The sequence below is a fragment of the Carettochelys insculpta genome, chromosome 3 (genome assembly GCF_033958435.1).
Source record: "Carettochelys insculpta isolate YL-2023 chromosome 3, ASM3395843v1, whole genome shotgun sequence".
Classification (NCBI taxonomy): Eukaryota; Metazoa; Chordata; order Testudines; family Carettochelyidae; genus Carettochelys; species Carettochelys insculpta.
The window spans coordinates 22,185,077-22,199,126 of NC_134139.1; the positions used below are offsets into that span (position 1 = coordinate 22,185,077).

A 14,050-nucleotide genomic window follows, 5' to 3' on the forward strand; every position below is an offset into this window, starting at 1 on the left:
ATCTTAACAGGAAAAACAGAATGCATTTCTGTTACGGCAAAATGATCAGTCCTCAATCTCCAAACATGACCGTTTCAAGCACCTTCAGAGTCAGGCACACACTGCACTTTGCAAAATGCAAGATGAGTGGTGGGAGAGAAAAGCTGATCAAGTCCAATACTACGCTGACACCAAGAACTCCAAGGTGTTCTTCAGTGCTATCAAAGCTATATATGGACTTTCAAAGCCAAGTACTACATCTCTCCTGTCTGCAGATGGCATGCTCTCCTGAGGGAGAAGAGCAGCATCAACAAGGTGGAGAGAGCACTTCAGCAACCTTCTGAACAGGCCCTCCATTGTCAACTCTGCAGCCCTAGACCAGATCCCTCAGAAACCCATGACAGACAGTTTGACCTGCCCCCTACAATGAAGGAGGTCAAAAAGGCAATCAGCCAGCTCAGCTCTGGCAAAACCCCTATGATGGATGGTATCCCTGCTGAAATTTTCATGGCAGCAGGACCAGTGTCATGTGAAGCTTTTCATAGCATTTTGACCAGCAGGTGGGAAGAAGACTACATGCCCAAAGACTTTAGTGATGCCACAATCATCTGGCTTTTCAAGAACAAGTGCAACAAAGCTGACTGTGGAAATTAGTGGGGCATCTCCCTTCTCTCTACTGCTGGGAAGATCTTGGCTTGAGTCATCCTCAACTGTCTGATCACCAGCATCTCAGAAGAGAACCTACCAGAGGCACAGTGTGGTTTCCGCCAAGGCCGCAGCACCATTGACATGACCTTTGCTGTTTGTCAAGTCCAGGAAAAGTGCATAGAGCAGAACTTGGATCTATATGCCGTCTTTATAGACCTGATCAAGGTGTCTGATACCGTCAACAGAGAAGTCCTTTGGATTATCCTGTGAAAATTCGGCTGTCCAAGAAGATATGTTAACCTCATATTCCTGTTCCGTGATTGCATGTCCTGGCTTTGTTCTTTCAAACAGCGAGTCCTCAGATCCATTTGAGATATCCAATGGCATGAAGCAAGGGTGTGTGCTGGTCCCAGTGCTATTCAACCTCTTTTTCGAGTGCGTCCTCAGCCATACCAGTTAGGGACCTGGACCATGGAGTCTACATAAAATACAGGCTTGAGGGGTCATTTTTCGACTTTTGTTGTTTGAATGCTAAAACCAAGATGTTTGAGAGGCTCATTCTTCAAGCCCCTTTTGCTGATGACTGTGCACTGATGGCACACAAGGAATCTGATCTCCAGGTTATCATCAACAAGTTTGCCAAAGCCACTTGCCTCTTTGGTTTGACCGTCAGCCTAGGAAAGACTGAGGTACTGTTTCAGCCTGCTCCAGGATCTGCTACTCTCCCCGCTTCAAATATCTATTGAAGGAACAGAACTAAAAACAGTAGATGAGTTCAAGTACCTCAGCAGAGTGATAGCCAATGATGGCTCCCTTGACAAAGAAATCAGTGCCAGGATCTGCCAGGCCACCCAGCCACTAGGATGTCTGAGAACACGAGTGTTGAAACAGCACAACGTCCAACAGTCCACTAAAACAAAGTGTACAAGGCTGTAATCTTGACTGGTCTCCTGAATGGATGTGAAACCTGGACCTTGTACAGAAAACATGTGAAACTGCTGGAGCGCTTACATACACACAGCCTGAGGTCAATACTGCACATTCAATGGCAGGACAGAGTCACGAACCTGGAAGTCCCTGACAGAACAGGAACCACAAGCATTGAAGCCATGCGTCTGAAAGCCACAGCTTTGCTGGACAGGGCATGTCATAAGAATGGAGGAGTCAAGAATCCCTAAGCAACTCCTCTAAGGTGAACTCTCCCAGTGCAAAAGGAATCAAGGTAGGCCTTGCATAAGGTATAAAGACTGCATGAAGGCCAACATTGCTCATGCTGGATTAAAGCCAAAGCAGCTAGAGCAGCATGCTGAAGACCGAACAGGCTGGTGTGCTCTTGTATGACATGCGTATGACAACTTCAAAGAGCAGTGACGCACATGCCTGACTGATGCACGTGAGAGGAGGAAACCAACAGTAGCAGCCAGACCCACAAAGCCAGGACAATTCCCTTGTCCCTACTGTGAATGTCCATGCCGTTCAAAGCCTGAACTCCTCAGCCACATGTGAGTCCACAACTGATGAGCCTGTGCAAGCTCAAGATGTCATCATCGGACATGACGGACTACCAAGGGAGAAGAGATGAATGCAACTGATTGTTTTTTCCTCAGTACTTTGCATTTGTCCATGTTGAATTTCATTCTATTTGTCTTAGACCATTTCTCCAGATAATTTTCAAGTTTAATCTTACACCCAAAGCACTTGCCTATCCCTCTCAGCTTGATATCTGTAAATTTTACAAGTGTATTCACTATGCCATTACCTAAATCATCAAAGAAGATATTGAACAAACTGGACCCAGAACTGATCCCTGTGGAACCCCACTCGTTATGCCTTTCCAGGACAACTGTGAACCATCTATAACTACTCTCTGGGAAGGGTTATCCAACCAGTTATGCATCCACCTTATAGCAGCTCCAAATAGGTTATATTTCCCTAGTTTATTAATGAGATCATGCAGGACTGTATGAAAAGCTTTACTGAAATCTAGATATGCCATATTTACCACTTCCTCCTTCTCTACAAGGCTTTTTATCCTGTCAAAGAATTAGACAATGACTCATAATTAAGTTAAAGGGTAAAATTCTGAGGGACTTACGTAATCTAAGGGCTTCAGTATGACAGTCAATGGGATTCTGGCTCCTGTTCAAGCCAGACTCTTAGTCGCTTAAGCATTTTTCAAAGTTTTGCCCCACATCTAGCAAGGCAATGGTAAAACTGCTCCTCTGTATTGCATTTATAATTAAGTTTTTCTGAAAATCTCCAAATATTGCATCAACAGTGAGACTGCTACTATAAATTGGTCACTTATGCTTATTATGGTGACACAATCCTTTTCAGAGTGGGTCTAGATTACCTTGGTAAAAAGAAACCAGCTGTGAACAGAGACTAGTGCTTTCATTACTGTAACTTCAAGAGAAATATTTCCCTAAAATTACCAGTAGCAACAAAACCAGGGACTTTCTATAGTAGTGAGAGAAACTATTTTACACACTTGTCAAGACAAAAAACTAAAACCAGCGTTTCTGGACACTGCAGACTGGGTCTATGAGGCTGGAGCTGAATTAAGGAGGGATATTATCTTCCAGACAATTTTGCACATACGCTTTTAATGTGAAGCACAGACCAGATATCACAGACAATGAATCTGTAGCAAATGAACAATAGATTTTCTTCTACCTAAAGTGGGTGTTTCATGCACTTCATATTCCTTGGTGTTCCTTTTAACATATCTCATCAACCAGTCAAAGATGTGAACATCACAGTGAACGGAAATATCCACCTCTTCCCAGCGCTGTGCATCTACCGACAGGTATTCAGCAAAATACTTCATTTCAGAAATCAAAAGGTCTCGAGGACAAACAAAATCTTCCTTCAAATTTTTTGCTTCATCACACACATGGATCACCATATTTGGCCTTAATTTTAAAAAAGAAACAGAAACAGGAAATTTATTACAGCTTAGGACCAGAAAACAATAAAATCAAATATTGACTCATGGAGATTTTACCCACAACCTGCATGATTTATCAGAACCTGGACCTCATTAGCCCACATTTTTAAAAAATTTTAATTTACAAGATAAACAAAACTTCACATTTAACTGCAGTGATAAAGCTTGTGTATTCCCCATCACGACTGCACGTTAGTCCATGGCAAACCATGTCCCATGGGATGCATGATCAAAGTCTCATTCACCAGAGAAAGTGTAGATGGCCAGGAACATACTGGGACATTCACTAAGCTGTATCATTGTCCACGTGGAAAGTTACTGTGCAGCAAGTTTGTGCAGTGTAGATTCACACCCACGTCCTGGCTTGCAGTGTCGACAAGATGGAAGAAAGTAAGCGTGAGGATTTCTGGGTGCTTTTCCCACGTTTGCTTTTGGCTCATTATATGATCTTGACAAATTACATGAGGTCTGGTCTCCCTCATTTTATATAAGTATAGATTTATTTGCCTAGCTCATAAGAGTGCTGAGTCAGTTAATTAGTACATGTAATTATATAGCATCTTCTACCTGAAGACTTTAAAAGGCTTTAAAATGTACCAATATTATTTACTTCCCAACAGATATAAGTTCAGGATATAGCAATAAAATATCAGCTTCCATGGAGATGGCAGTATGAGTCAGGTCTAAAATAAATGCTCTTCACAACTATGTCTAACAACTTTTGCAAATTAATATCCACTATTATGTCATAAATTAAATATCTACCAAATTTAAAGGGTATTCTAACTCATCACTGGATATTTTTAAAAAGACCCATAAGTGAAAAACAACACATTTAGTGAATTTAATTATTCAGGCTAGTGAGCAATTTCATTTTAAGATAATTTCTCACAATAATGAGTAGAATTCACACAGGAATAAGTGGTCATTGTGACACAGAGGATCCTAGGCAAAAAGCTCCCTGTTCTTTGCAAACAATTCATCAAACCAAACACATCTTAGAGGATAATTAACTATAGAAAATAACACCTAACATTTAAGAAATAACTTATTTATACCTAAAGTGTACTTTACGACTTGGAGTAAAAATTAGTCATCTAGGGAAATGCATCTCAGTAACCGCTCATTCAGGCAGTAGGGAGTTAAGCACTATCTGACACACAAACACATAGTCTCTCTCACATACATACGGGGTCTCTTTCACACTCACCTCCGAACACACACTTGTGTGGTTGTTACTTCTTGGCACCTCCTGCAATGAACATATACTCTCTCTAATTTTATTCTTACAAATTGCTATTATTTTAGTTTGTTGACGGTCCATGCATTTTATAATCTAATTTCTCTAATATGCTTAAGTTTAACTTTTTTGAGTAGCTAATTCTAAAATGCCTAACCTGTCCTGACTGGAGTAATTATCCCTAGGGTAACTTTTTAAAAATACATATTATATCTAAGTCTTTTATTTCTACTGGTGGAACACATCCACACATTACATCTGTACTGGTGCACATAAAATTAATTCCATGCATGAATGGAAAATGTTACAGGGAACATTGGTTGTCAGCCCACCCTGTGTAGCTGGTAATGCAATGCAAGTGTATCTTGTTTAGCCTTGCCCAATCTCAAGACTTTCAATGGAAAGTCATCAGAGACAACTGCAGCTGAAACTCCACGGAGAGTAAAACAGAAACAAGACAGTGGTTCACCCTGTCTACAAAAAGAAACAAATTATTGTTTCAGTATAATGCAGAGGACAGAAAAGTTCCCTGGTTCATTTCACTGAAGTTACATCTTCAAAAGAGGTGTTCTCATTAAAAGCTGAATCCTAAATCCTGAACATTGTGGAGAAAATCTTCTTCATTAGTTAGGAAAGGTAACTTGATAAGTGTAGATCCCGATTCACATTTTACTTTTGTTTTGTATTATAACCATTTGTTTCCACTATTGTCTATTATAAGTAATTAAATATTTACTCATTCCTAAAAAAAACCCTATTTTTGTTTTATTATCAGTGATCATAAGTGCTGTATAATTTACAGAAGTTGTGGTCTAGGGTAAATCTAGTAAACTGGGCACACTGCTCCTTTAAGAGTGGAAAATCAGAGTCTTCTCTAAATGGCCAGTGTCAAGGGCTGAGGTAGACAGTTTTCTGGGTATGAGGTATACCTATGGTTAAACTGAAAGGCAAAAAACAGGGCTGACCTAGCCCAGAGGTGAGTGAGTGAGTGGCTGAAAGGCTGTAGGCAGCTGACACCCAATCATGTACAAGAGACACTCAGAGTGAGGGAATCTAACAAGTTGACTCAGCCCCAGGTACCCTGAGTACTACCACACTCACTTCTGTCAATAAGAGGATTTCAATCTGTTGCTTAGTATTAATGTGGTAACAATTAAATTTTGAAGTCATTATAGAGCAGACGTGGCCAAACTTACTGACCTTCCAAACCACATACAATCTTTAGAAGTTTGACAGGGAACACAGCTAGAGCAGGGGTCAGCAACATGCAGCTCCAGAGTCACGTGCAGCTCTTTAAGGAGTCATTTGTTGCTCTAAGTTCTGCTGCTGCTGCTACTTAAACAAAAAAAACTAAATTTGGTTGGTTTAATGGCTGTATCGCTCCTTCCATCAAAGTGAATTTAGCTTTTCTGTTTTAAGTGGTGGCAGCCTTCAGAGCTGCTGAGCAGTCATCTGCAGCAGGGAGCCCTGCAGAAGTTAGCTGGCAGGGCAGGAAGCCCCAGAGGAGAAAACTGGCAGGGCAGGGAGCTGCCCACCATGCCTTTGGGGGAAGCTCCCAGAAGACCTGGGAGGAGGGGCATCTGAACCTGCAGGAGCTGTGCAGAGAGGAAGGAGGCAGGGGAAGCAGCAGGGGGAGGGGCATGGGTAGGCCAACCATGAAGGAGCTGCAGCAGCATGCATAGCTTATCTGAAGCAGGTTAAACCTGGAGAGGCAACCGGGGCTGAAGGGGTTAAACTGGGAGGTATTTTAGGGCTGAAGGGGTTAAACCTGAAGATGGGGGGGCATTATGGGACTGGAGGGGTTAAACCTGGAAATGGGGTGGTGGTTTGCGGCTAAAGGGGTTAAGCCTAGAGGTGGGGGGCAGGTTTCCGAGAAGGGGGTAAAGCTTGAGGATTGGGGTAACAACATTCTAACTGGTACAACGCATTGTTTGCATGCTCTTCGGTTTGGTGTTATTTATTTTTTAAACTTTTATTACAGACTGTCTCGTATTCACATGTATTGCAGCTCTCGAAGTACTGATTTTGTAACTACATTTGGAAAAATACCTCTTCTCACTATTTTGATTGCACACCCCTGGGCTAGCGGCTTCAGACAAAGAGGAAGTGCCCGCCAGGGTTTGAGGCTTCAGCCCTGAGTGCTGGCAGATGCACTCCATGGCGCTGAAGGTGCAAGACCGCTCTGCCTGCTGCATGAAGTGCCTTGCCCCATCTTCCCTGTGCAAGACAAAGGTCCTAAGATGCTCCCCGCAGTCTGGCAGGCAGAGAATGACGGCAGGGGAGGCTCCACCATGTGCACTTTAACTGTAAGAGAGCTGTATGCCACTAAAGAGCCATGGTTTGGCTACCCCTGCTATAGAGCGAACATAAATTAGGAAGTTCACAGCTGTTTTCTCTATGGCTGTACATTAATTTACACAAGGAAGAATGCAAACATTCTGAGATAACAGAATTATGGAACTCTATGAAATCAGACTTTTACACTCTGCACTCTCTGGCTTAAGAACACAAGGTATAAATTTCAATGCACATAATTGTCAATGGTGTATGAAGAGTGTTACGGACTGTACAATTTTGGACTAGGATGACAATGACCTATAAAATTCAATGACGTAATTTTCATGGATGATAATCAAACAATTCCTTCAATGAAGCTAAGCTCAGGATACACGTAGGAATAAACTATATATACACACAGAAGAAATTAGATGAAAACAAAAGGTTTAGGCATTCTTTTGGAGTATTCTACATTATTTTCTGTCTGTTGTAAGTCAAGATACAGATAATCAAAACAACTATACTGATCTTAAGAGTGCCCAGCAGACTTAAGAGTTAAAATTGTATTAACTTTTCCAAAGTAAGAATTGAAATATGAATTAGGGGATTCAAAGGTTATTGTCCAACAGAACACTTATGTTTGTACTGAATTTTGAGCACATGAATAGTCCTACTGAAATCAAATGATAAGTTGGATGGGCCCTAATTTATAGTCCCAAACACTGTGGTTACTGTTTTATATATTTCAGTTCCACTGGCAGGTTGAAATGAAGTAGTGAGATGAAAGGTAACATATTACAAGCCATTTTTACAAGTGTGTGATAAGAGATATTCGTGATGAATTATCCATTTTGATGTTAACTAAACAGTGAAAACCTGCACTATAGGGTCTAATCCTCCTCCTACTGCACTCAGTGGCAAACTTTATAAAATTGTAGAAATAACAGAAGCTAATTTGTTATTCAACTGTCTCAGCAATTTGGTTAATATTATAAAATCACAAGTAGACTTTTCTCTACATTGAGAATTTTCAGCAATTTTCACACCATTGTTGAAACACCACTGGAACTCCTAAAGTATTGACACTCTTAGTAATACCAGGAGAGCACACGGGCAAGCGTATTTGCACCTGTTAGATGACACTATGGTGAAACATAAACTGATTAGATTATATGATGGTAGACACACACAGAACTGATTTTCACTAGTATTCCAACTGTTCCTAGAACAGAAAGCTGCCCAAATACTAACTGATGGCATAGTGAGAAAGTTGCTCAAAATTCTGTGTAGACACAGTCAGAAAGATGTACATCTGGAAAGAGTAGATTTCAGTTTCACAGACATTCGCTTCCCAGCTAGCAAACAACCGTCCTCGTACCCTTGACTTTCATCAGCATTTTCTCCACCTTTAAGGGCAGGATGTTTCTCAGCTTCTGAGGAACAATTTCTTGTGGAAGCGACACTCGACCTTCCTTCAACATAATGAAAAGAAGCATTAGAATATGAGGCTAAACTCTGGGATTCACTTATCATTTGCTAGTGATGCAAGTGTGTTGATCCAGTTCTGAGGAGTCATCTGTCACAAACTTCTCAAATACCTGGTTTAATTCAGCAACTTGTTACAGCGGCTGGTGCTGAATGCCACTGCATTCGGGTGCCTGTGAACAAGCCTGACTATGCTGGGGCACCCCCTTGAACTGCCATCCAGGTCTGCTCCAAAGTCAAGGAGCTGTGGCAGGCCTACTGGCAGGCCCAGGATGTGGCCAGCGCCTACTGGCTGCCCCCACTATAGGAACTTGTACCGCCTCCTGGGGCTAAAGGATGTAGCTGACCCCGGGATGGTGCTCGACACCATGGGGACTGAAGCAGAGCTCCAGCCGGAGTCGGAGAAACAGCTGGGACCCTTGGGTGGGACCCTCGACCAGGAACCGGAGCCCTCGACAGACGGGAAGCGTCCCTGGTCATTGCGCTACCATCTGGACCCTCAAGAAGGGCACCCTCCACCTGGGTCTCCCCTGAATTCCTTGAGGGGCCCCTCTGGTAGGTAACCAGCTCTTCCACTGCTCTTTCAGGAACAGCACTTTTGAAGTGAGTGCCGTGTTCTTTCAATTTAATTTTGAAAGAACGCTTTTTGTGTTTAGACACTTTGTTTGGTATTTCGAAAGAGTCCCTTTGCTGGAACAAAGTCTGGATACTGTGTATGAAGCAAGCAGGAGGGTTTATTACACATAGTGCTGGTGGAGTGCCACTTTGCCTCTTTCTTTTAAAAGAAAACATGCGTACACATTCTGTGAGCCCTTTTTTCGAAAGAGCAGTCCTCATAGAGTCTGATTTTTCGATCCTGGCCCATTCTTTCGAAAAAGCGGGGGAGGTGCAGGCACTCTCTTTTGAAAGAGCAAATCACTCTTTTGATCTGCTTTTTTTGTATGTGGACACACTCCTTCAAAAGAAGTTCTTTCAGAAGAGATCTTCTGGAAGTACTTCTTTCAAAAGTTTGCTGTAGTGTAAACATAGCCTCTATGTTTTTTAAAACTACTACTGAGAAAATTCATGTTTAACTAGTAATAGCTGCACATGACAACTGAAGAGGCCACTTGGTAATTTGTTAGGCTATTGAAAAGGGGAAAAAAAAATCTGAAGTTACTCTGAGGAGTTTATAAGCAGAATTAGTAAGTCACTTGCTTCTTATCTGGTAAATGTCCAGCCCCTGGTCAGCACTCAGCTTGCTATGTGTACCGATCACGGAGATTACAGAATTTCTGCTAATGTGTTAATATGTACATGAAGCCTTAAGGAAACATTTCTAGCATGCATACTCAGTATGCAGTTTGCAAACGACCATATTTTTGCCAGTCTTAAACTATTTTTTTTTTTAAAAACAGCTATGAAGAACTATGTGTTTCAGTTTGCACACTTCAGATCTTTTTACCATAGCATTTTTAAAGAGCTCTGGTTAAAAGCAACATACACCACCACCTTCTTATAATTCATAAAACAGCTGAAATGATTTTGTTTAAATGTTTCTTTAAAAATGTATACAAAGACAAAACTGCTATTTTCAATCCCAAAAAAATAGTTTCTGGAAGTTGCAAGTCTGTGAAAAACTGGTCATAATGGAAATGGTTTTGTATTTTCTATCAACATCTAAAATACTATATGAATCACAGCTGTCATGTTTCATAAACAACAGGAAAATAAAATAACTAAGGATCAGAAATGAGCTAATAAGTATAATGTAACTAATTGAAATTCCTGGGGAAAATTACTTGTAGACTGTAGATGCTGGAACTTGGCTATGGTACCAAAATTATCACTGATGTTTTACAATTACTGCAAGAGAGTACAACTGGTTCAAACTGCATCATCCAAAAGCATGCCAGGAAAGTATCTCAGGGTGCCAATCTAGTTAACTGGGGCACAATCCAAATTCTTGTTCTAGTAAATAGGAGTATTTTCACTCACTACAATGGCAAATGGATTGGGATTTTGCCTGGAAAAAGAGAACAAAAACTAAGAAATTACCAACAAAATGTTCTACTGCTCCAGTGTTTTCTTCAAAATTTTTTCTAATCTTAAATCACAACTATTACCACATCATGCTGCAAGTTTCAGCATTAACATATCTGTGTCTACAAAACTGGCAACAATGTACCAGGAAAATTTAGTATAAAATCAAGTGCACCATTTTAAACAGTTCAAAATTGAATTTTAGTGTAACTATCTCTTTAAAGCCACAAACTATAGTATTTCAAGTGCCAATGTTTTAATAGATTGAGTCCGCTGAAAAGAAAGTTATTTTAGTTTATGTAGCTGTATTTGTGGCAAACTTATTAATTACAGACATAGATTTACCAGACAAAAGAGAAGCAGTGGACATGACGTTATAATTCAAGTCACAGAATTTACCAGTTATGGAAATTGTATTTTGCCCAATGGAAGGCTCTTGAAACTCCCCCTGTGTATCCAGCAGAGAAGATTTGATGTATGTAGCTAGGGTTTCAACAGGACTTCCGCCACTAGCCATTAATGGATTGTACTGGTTGTCAACAGGTGAACTTCCACTGCTTTTCAGTTCATCAAATCTTTTTGCACACTATCAAGAGATAAAATGATGGGAATATGAAGCAGATAACTGTTTCCTGATACTAGTTTCCGCAAACTGACTGTTATAGAGACAAAAATTGGTATTAAAGCCAATGTCAAAATTATATTATACACAGACTAAAGAGTGTCTATACATCTGGCTGAGTGCTTATGTTATCCGCAAGATACATATACTAATCCTGAAATGGTCACCAACATTGGGGCTCTGAATTAAAACCAAATGAATCACGAACCTTCACACTCCAGATTGATTAAACCACACGGTAACTCACTCTGCAATACTTAAGAAGAACAGAATATCCATGTGATATGTGAGACTTCCTACAGTTTCAAGACACCGCCAATCTTCAAACAAACTAAAGGATGTAGTTTCTGCCTTAATTCTACGTTTCCCTATGTCTTTACATCGTAAGGTTAACCTTAACCTTAAAATGGCAGTTGGATTTTTCAAAAACCTTTACCTAATTTAATGTTTAATACCTTAAATTAAACTAGATATATCTCTTAAATAAGAACATAAGAAATTAAGACTGGCTGTACTGGGTCAGACTAATGGGCCACCTAGCCCAGCATCCTGTCTTCTGACAGCAGCTCGTACCAATTGTTTCAGAGGAAATGGACAGTACAGGGCAATTTGGAGGAGTTTGTCGTCTGTCATCCACTCCCAGTTTCTGGCAGTTGGAGATGTAGGATATCTGAAGCATGGGGTGGAGTCCCTGACCATCCTGTTGTTGTATCATGCAAGCAGGACGAAGTCAGTCCTAGTCCTATTCCTGGGCCTCTGGCCTCTATTCAATCCACTGGGCCGACTTAAGGGCCTGGTTACCCTTGCTGGGGCGAGGGGTGGTCTGGGGGAACCCAGCCCGGACCCACTCATGCTGGGTTCTGGCCCAAGGACCCTATGTGGCTGCTAGTGGGAAGGGCTGACTCCCTTAGCCCTTGGCACAGCAACTCTCCTCCCTGGGCCACTTCCCCAGACAATTCCCCCTGGTACCTTCTCCAGGCTACACCAGTGACGAGCCCCCACTCTTGATCTGCTGAAGCTCCTTCCTTTCCCTCTGTGGTTTCTGGTATGTCTGATGCTCCCTTGTGCTCCTCTCACAGCTCTGATTTCCTTGCATTTCTCTGTTTGCTGGAGCCCCGTGCACCAGGGTTGGGAGCCCTGGGCACAGGCTGAATCCAGAGACCCAAGTGCTGGGGAGTGTGAGTTGGGGCCGTGGGGGATTGAGGGGGGTTGAACGGGGTGAACCTGGCTGCGGGGGGGGGTTAGCTGGGGAGAGTAGAGCCTCATGCGCCTGCAGATGCTGACAGCTGGAGCCCCATGCGTGCTGGTGGCTGACAGCCCAGTGTATGCTGGGGAGGGCGGGGGTCAGCTGGGAATGCGTGGGGTTTGAGCCAGGCAGAGGGTGGATTGAATGGGGGTGAACTGTGACAGAGGTGGGTTAAGTTGACAGCAGGCATAGTGCCGAAGCTCCAAGCACTGGGGGGGGGGGGTGTTTGTGACCTGGGGCTGCAGGAGGGAGGGACTGAGCTGGATGAGGGGGGTTGATTGGATGGGGGGTGCATTGGGGTGGGGTGGTTGAACGGAGGGGCCTGGAAGCCGGAGCCCCAGGCACAGGTTGAAGTCAGAGTCCCATGCATGGAGGGGTGAGCTTGGGCTGGGGGGGTAGAGGGGGAGTTGAGCCAAAAGGGGGATACGTTGAACAGGGATACACCGCAGCGGGGTGCTTAAGTGGGGGGCAAGCTGAAGCCCCATGTGTGCTGAGCCAGCTGTGGGGGAGGTGATCTGGGGCCACATGGGGGTTGGGGAGATTGGGTCTGGGTCTGTGAGGTTTGGGGGCAGGTGGTGGTGGTGGAGTTGAGGCCTGGGTGTATGTGGGGGGGGGTGTAGGCCCACTTGGGCAGGAGAGTTGGGGCACGGGGGTTGGAGCTGAGTTGGCAGGTGTTGGAGGGGAGCCCCAGGCATGCGGCTGGAGTCCCCTGCTTCGGGAGATGAGCTGGGGTGCACAGGGAGGGTGAGCTGGGGCCACCAGGGGGTTTAAGGGGGGGGGAACAGGCACATCTGTCAAGCAGTGCCACTCTGGGAAGCAGGAAGAAGAGGCTCTTAGCCTGACTAACTGCCTGCAGCTGCGGGAAGCTAGGCAGGCTAAGAGCCCAGCAGCTTTGCGTTGTGTGAACGTGAAGCTGCATAAAGCGAGGGTTACTATATGAATCGGGGGTCAGCTGAATAAGAGCGGGTCGCATACTTTGGATTAGCATACTCTAAGATCTTACAGTATTGCATCTAAAACACCACACCTGGCTAACAGTCATTGATGGGCCTTTCTTTCATTAATTAATCTATTTTTAACACAGTTATACTTTTGGCCTTCACAACATCCCATGGTAACAAAGTCCATAGTTTGACTCTGTGCTGTATAAAATGCTTCTTTTTATTTTAAAGAAACTGCTTCTTAATTTCATCTGGTGACTCTAAGATTTGTTATGTAAAGAGGTAAATAACACTTCCCTACTCACTTTCTCCACAATACCCATGATTTTATAGACTTCTATCATCACTTTCTACTGAACTGTCCTAATCTTTTTAATCTCTCCTGATAGGAGAGCTGTTGCATTTTTTTGCATTCACTTTCTCTCTTCCAGTTCTAATATAGCCTCTTTCAACATGGGGTTATCAGAACTGCTTGGAATATTCAAGGTATGGGCATACCATATACATGGCAGTATGATATACTCTCGTTACAGTAAACCCTCTATTTAATGGACCCTGATGTAATGGATTTTAGAAATAATGGACGCCGTCTGCCAGTCCTGCCCCTGCCCCCACCAATAAATGCCGTTGACTGACCAGA

At 42.9% G+C, this 14,050-nt stretch overlaps 1 protein-coding gene across 5 annotated transcripts in view; it reads right to left on the reverse strand.

The window, feature by feature from the left end:
- SANBR (SANT and BTB domain regulator of CSR) overlaps positions 1-14,050 on the reverse strand; it is a 67,451-nt gene that overhangs the window by 40,997 nt on the left and 12,404 nt on the right. For 3 of the 5 annotated variants that reach the window (XM_074989464.1, XM_074989462.1, XM_074989463.1), the window contains 3 exons: positions 11,001-11,187; positions 8,473-8,566; positions 3,304-3,542 (listed from right to left, as the gene is read on the reverse strand). In XM_074989464.1, the coding sequence (XP_074845565.1) occupies positions 3,304-3,542; positions 8,473-8,566; positions 11,001-11,187 (520 nt within the window). The other 2 variants (XM_074989466.1, XM_074989465.1) reach the window with 2 other exon arrangements.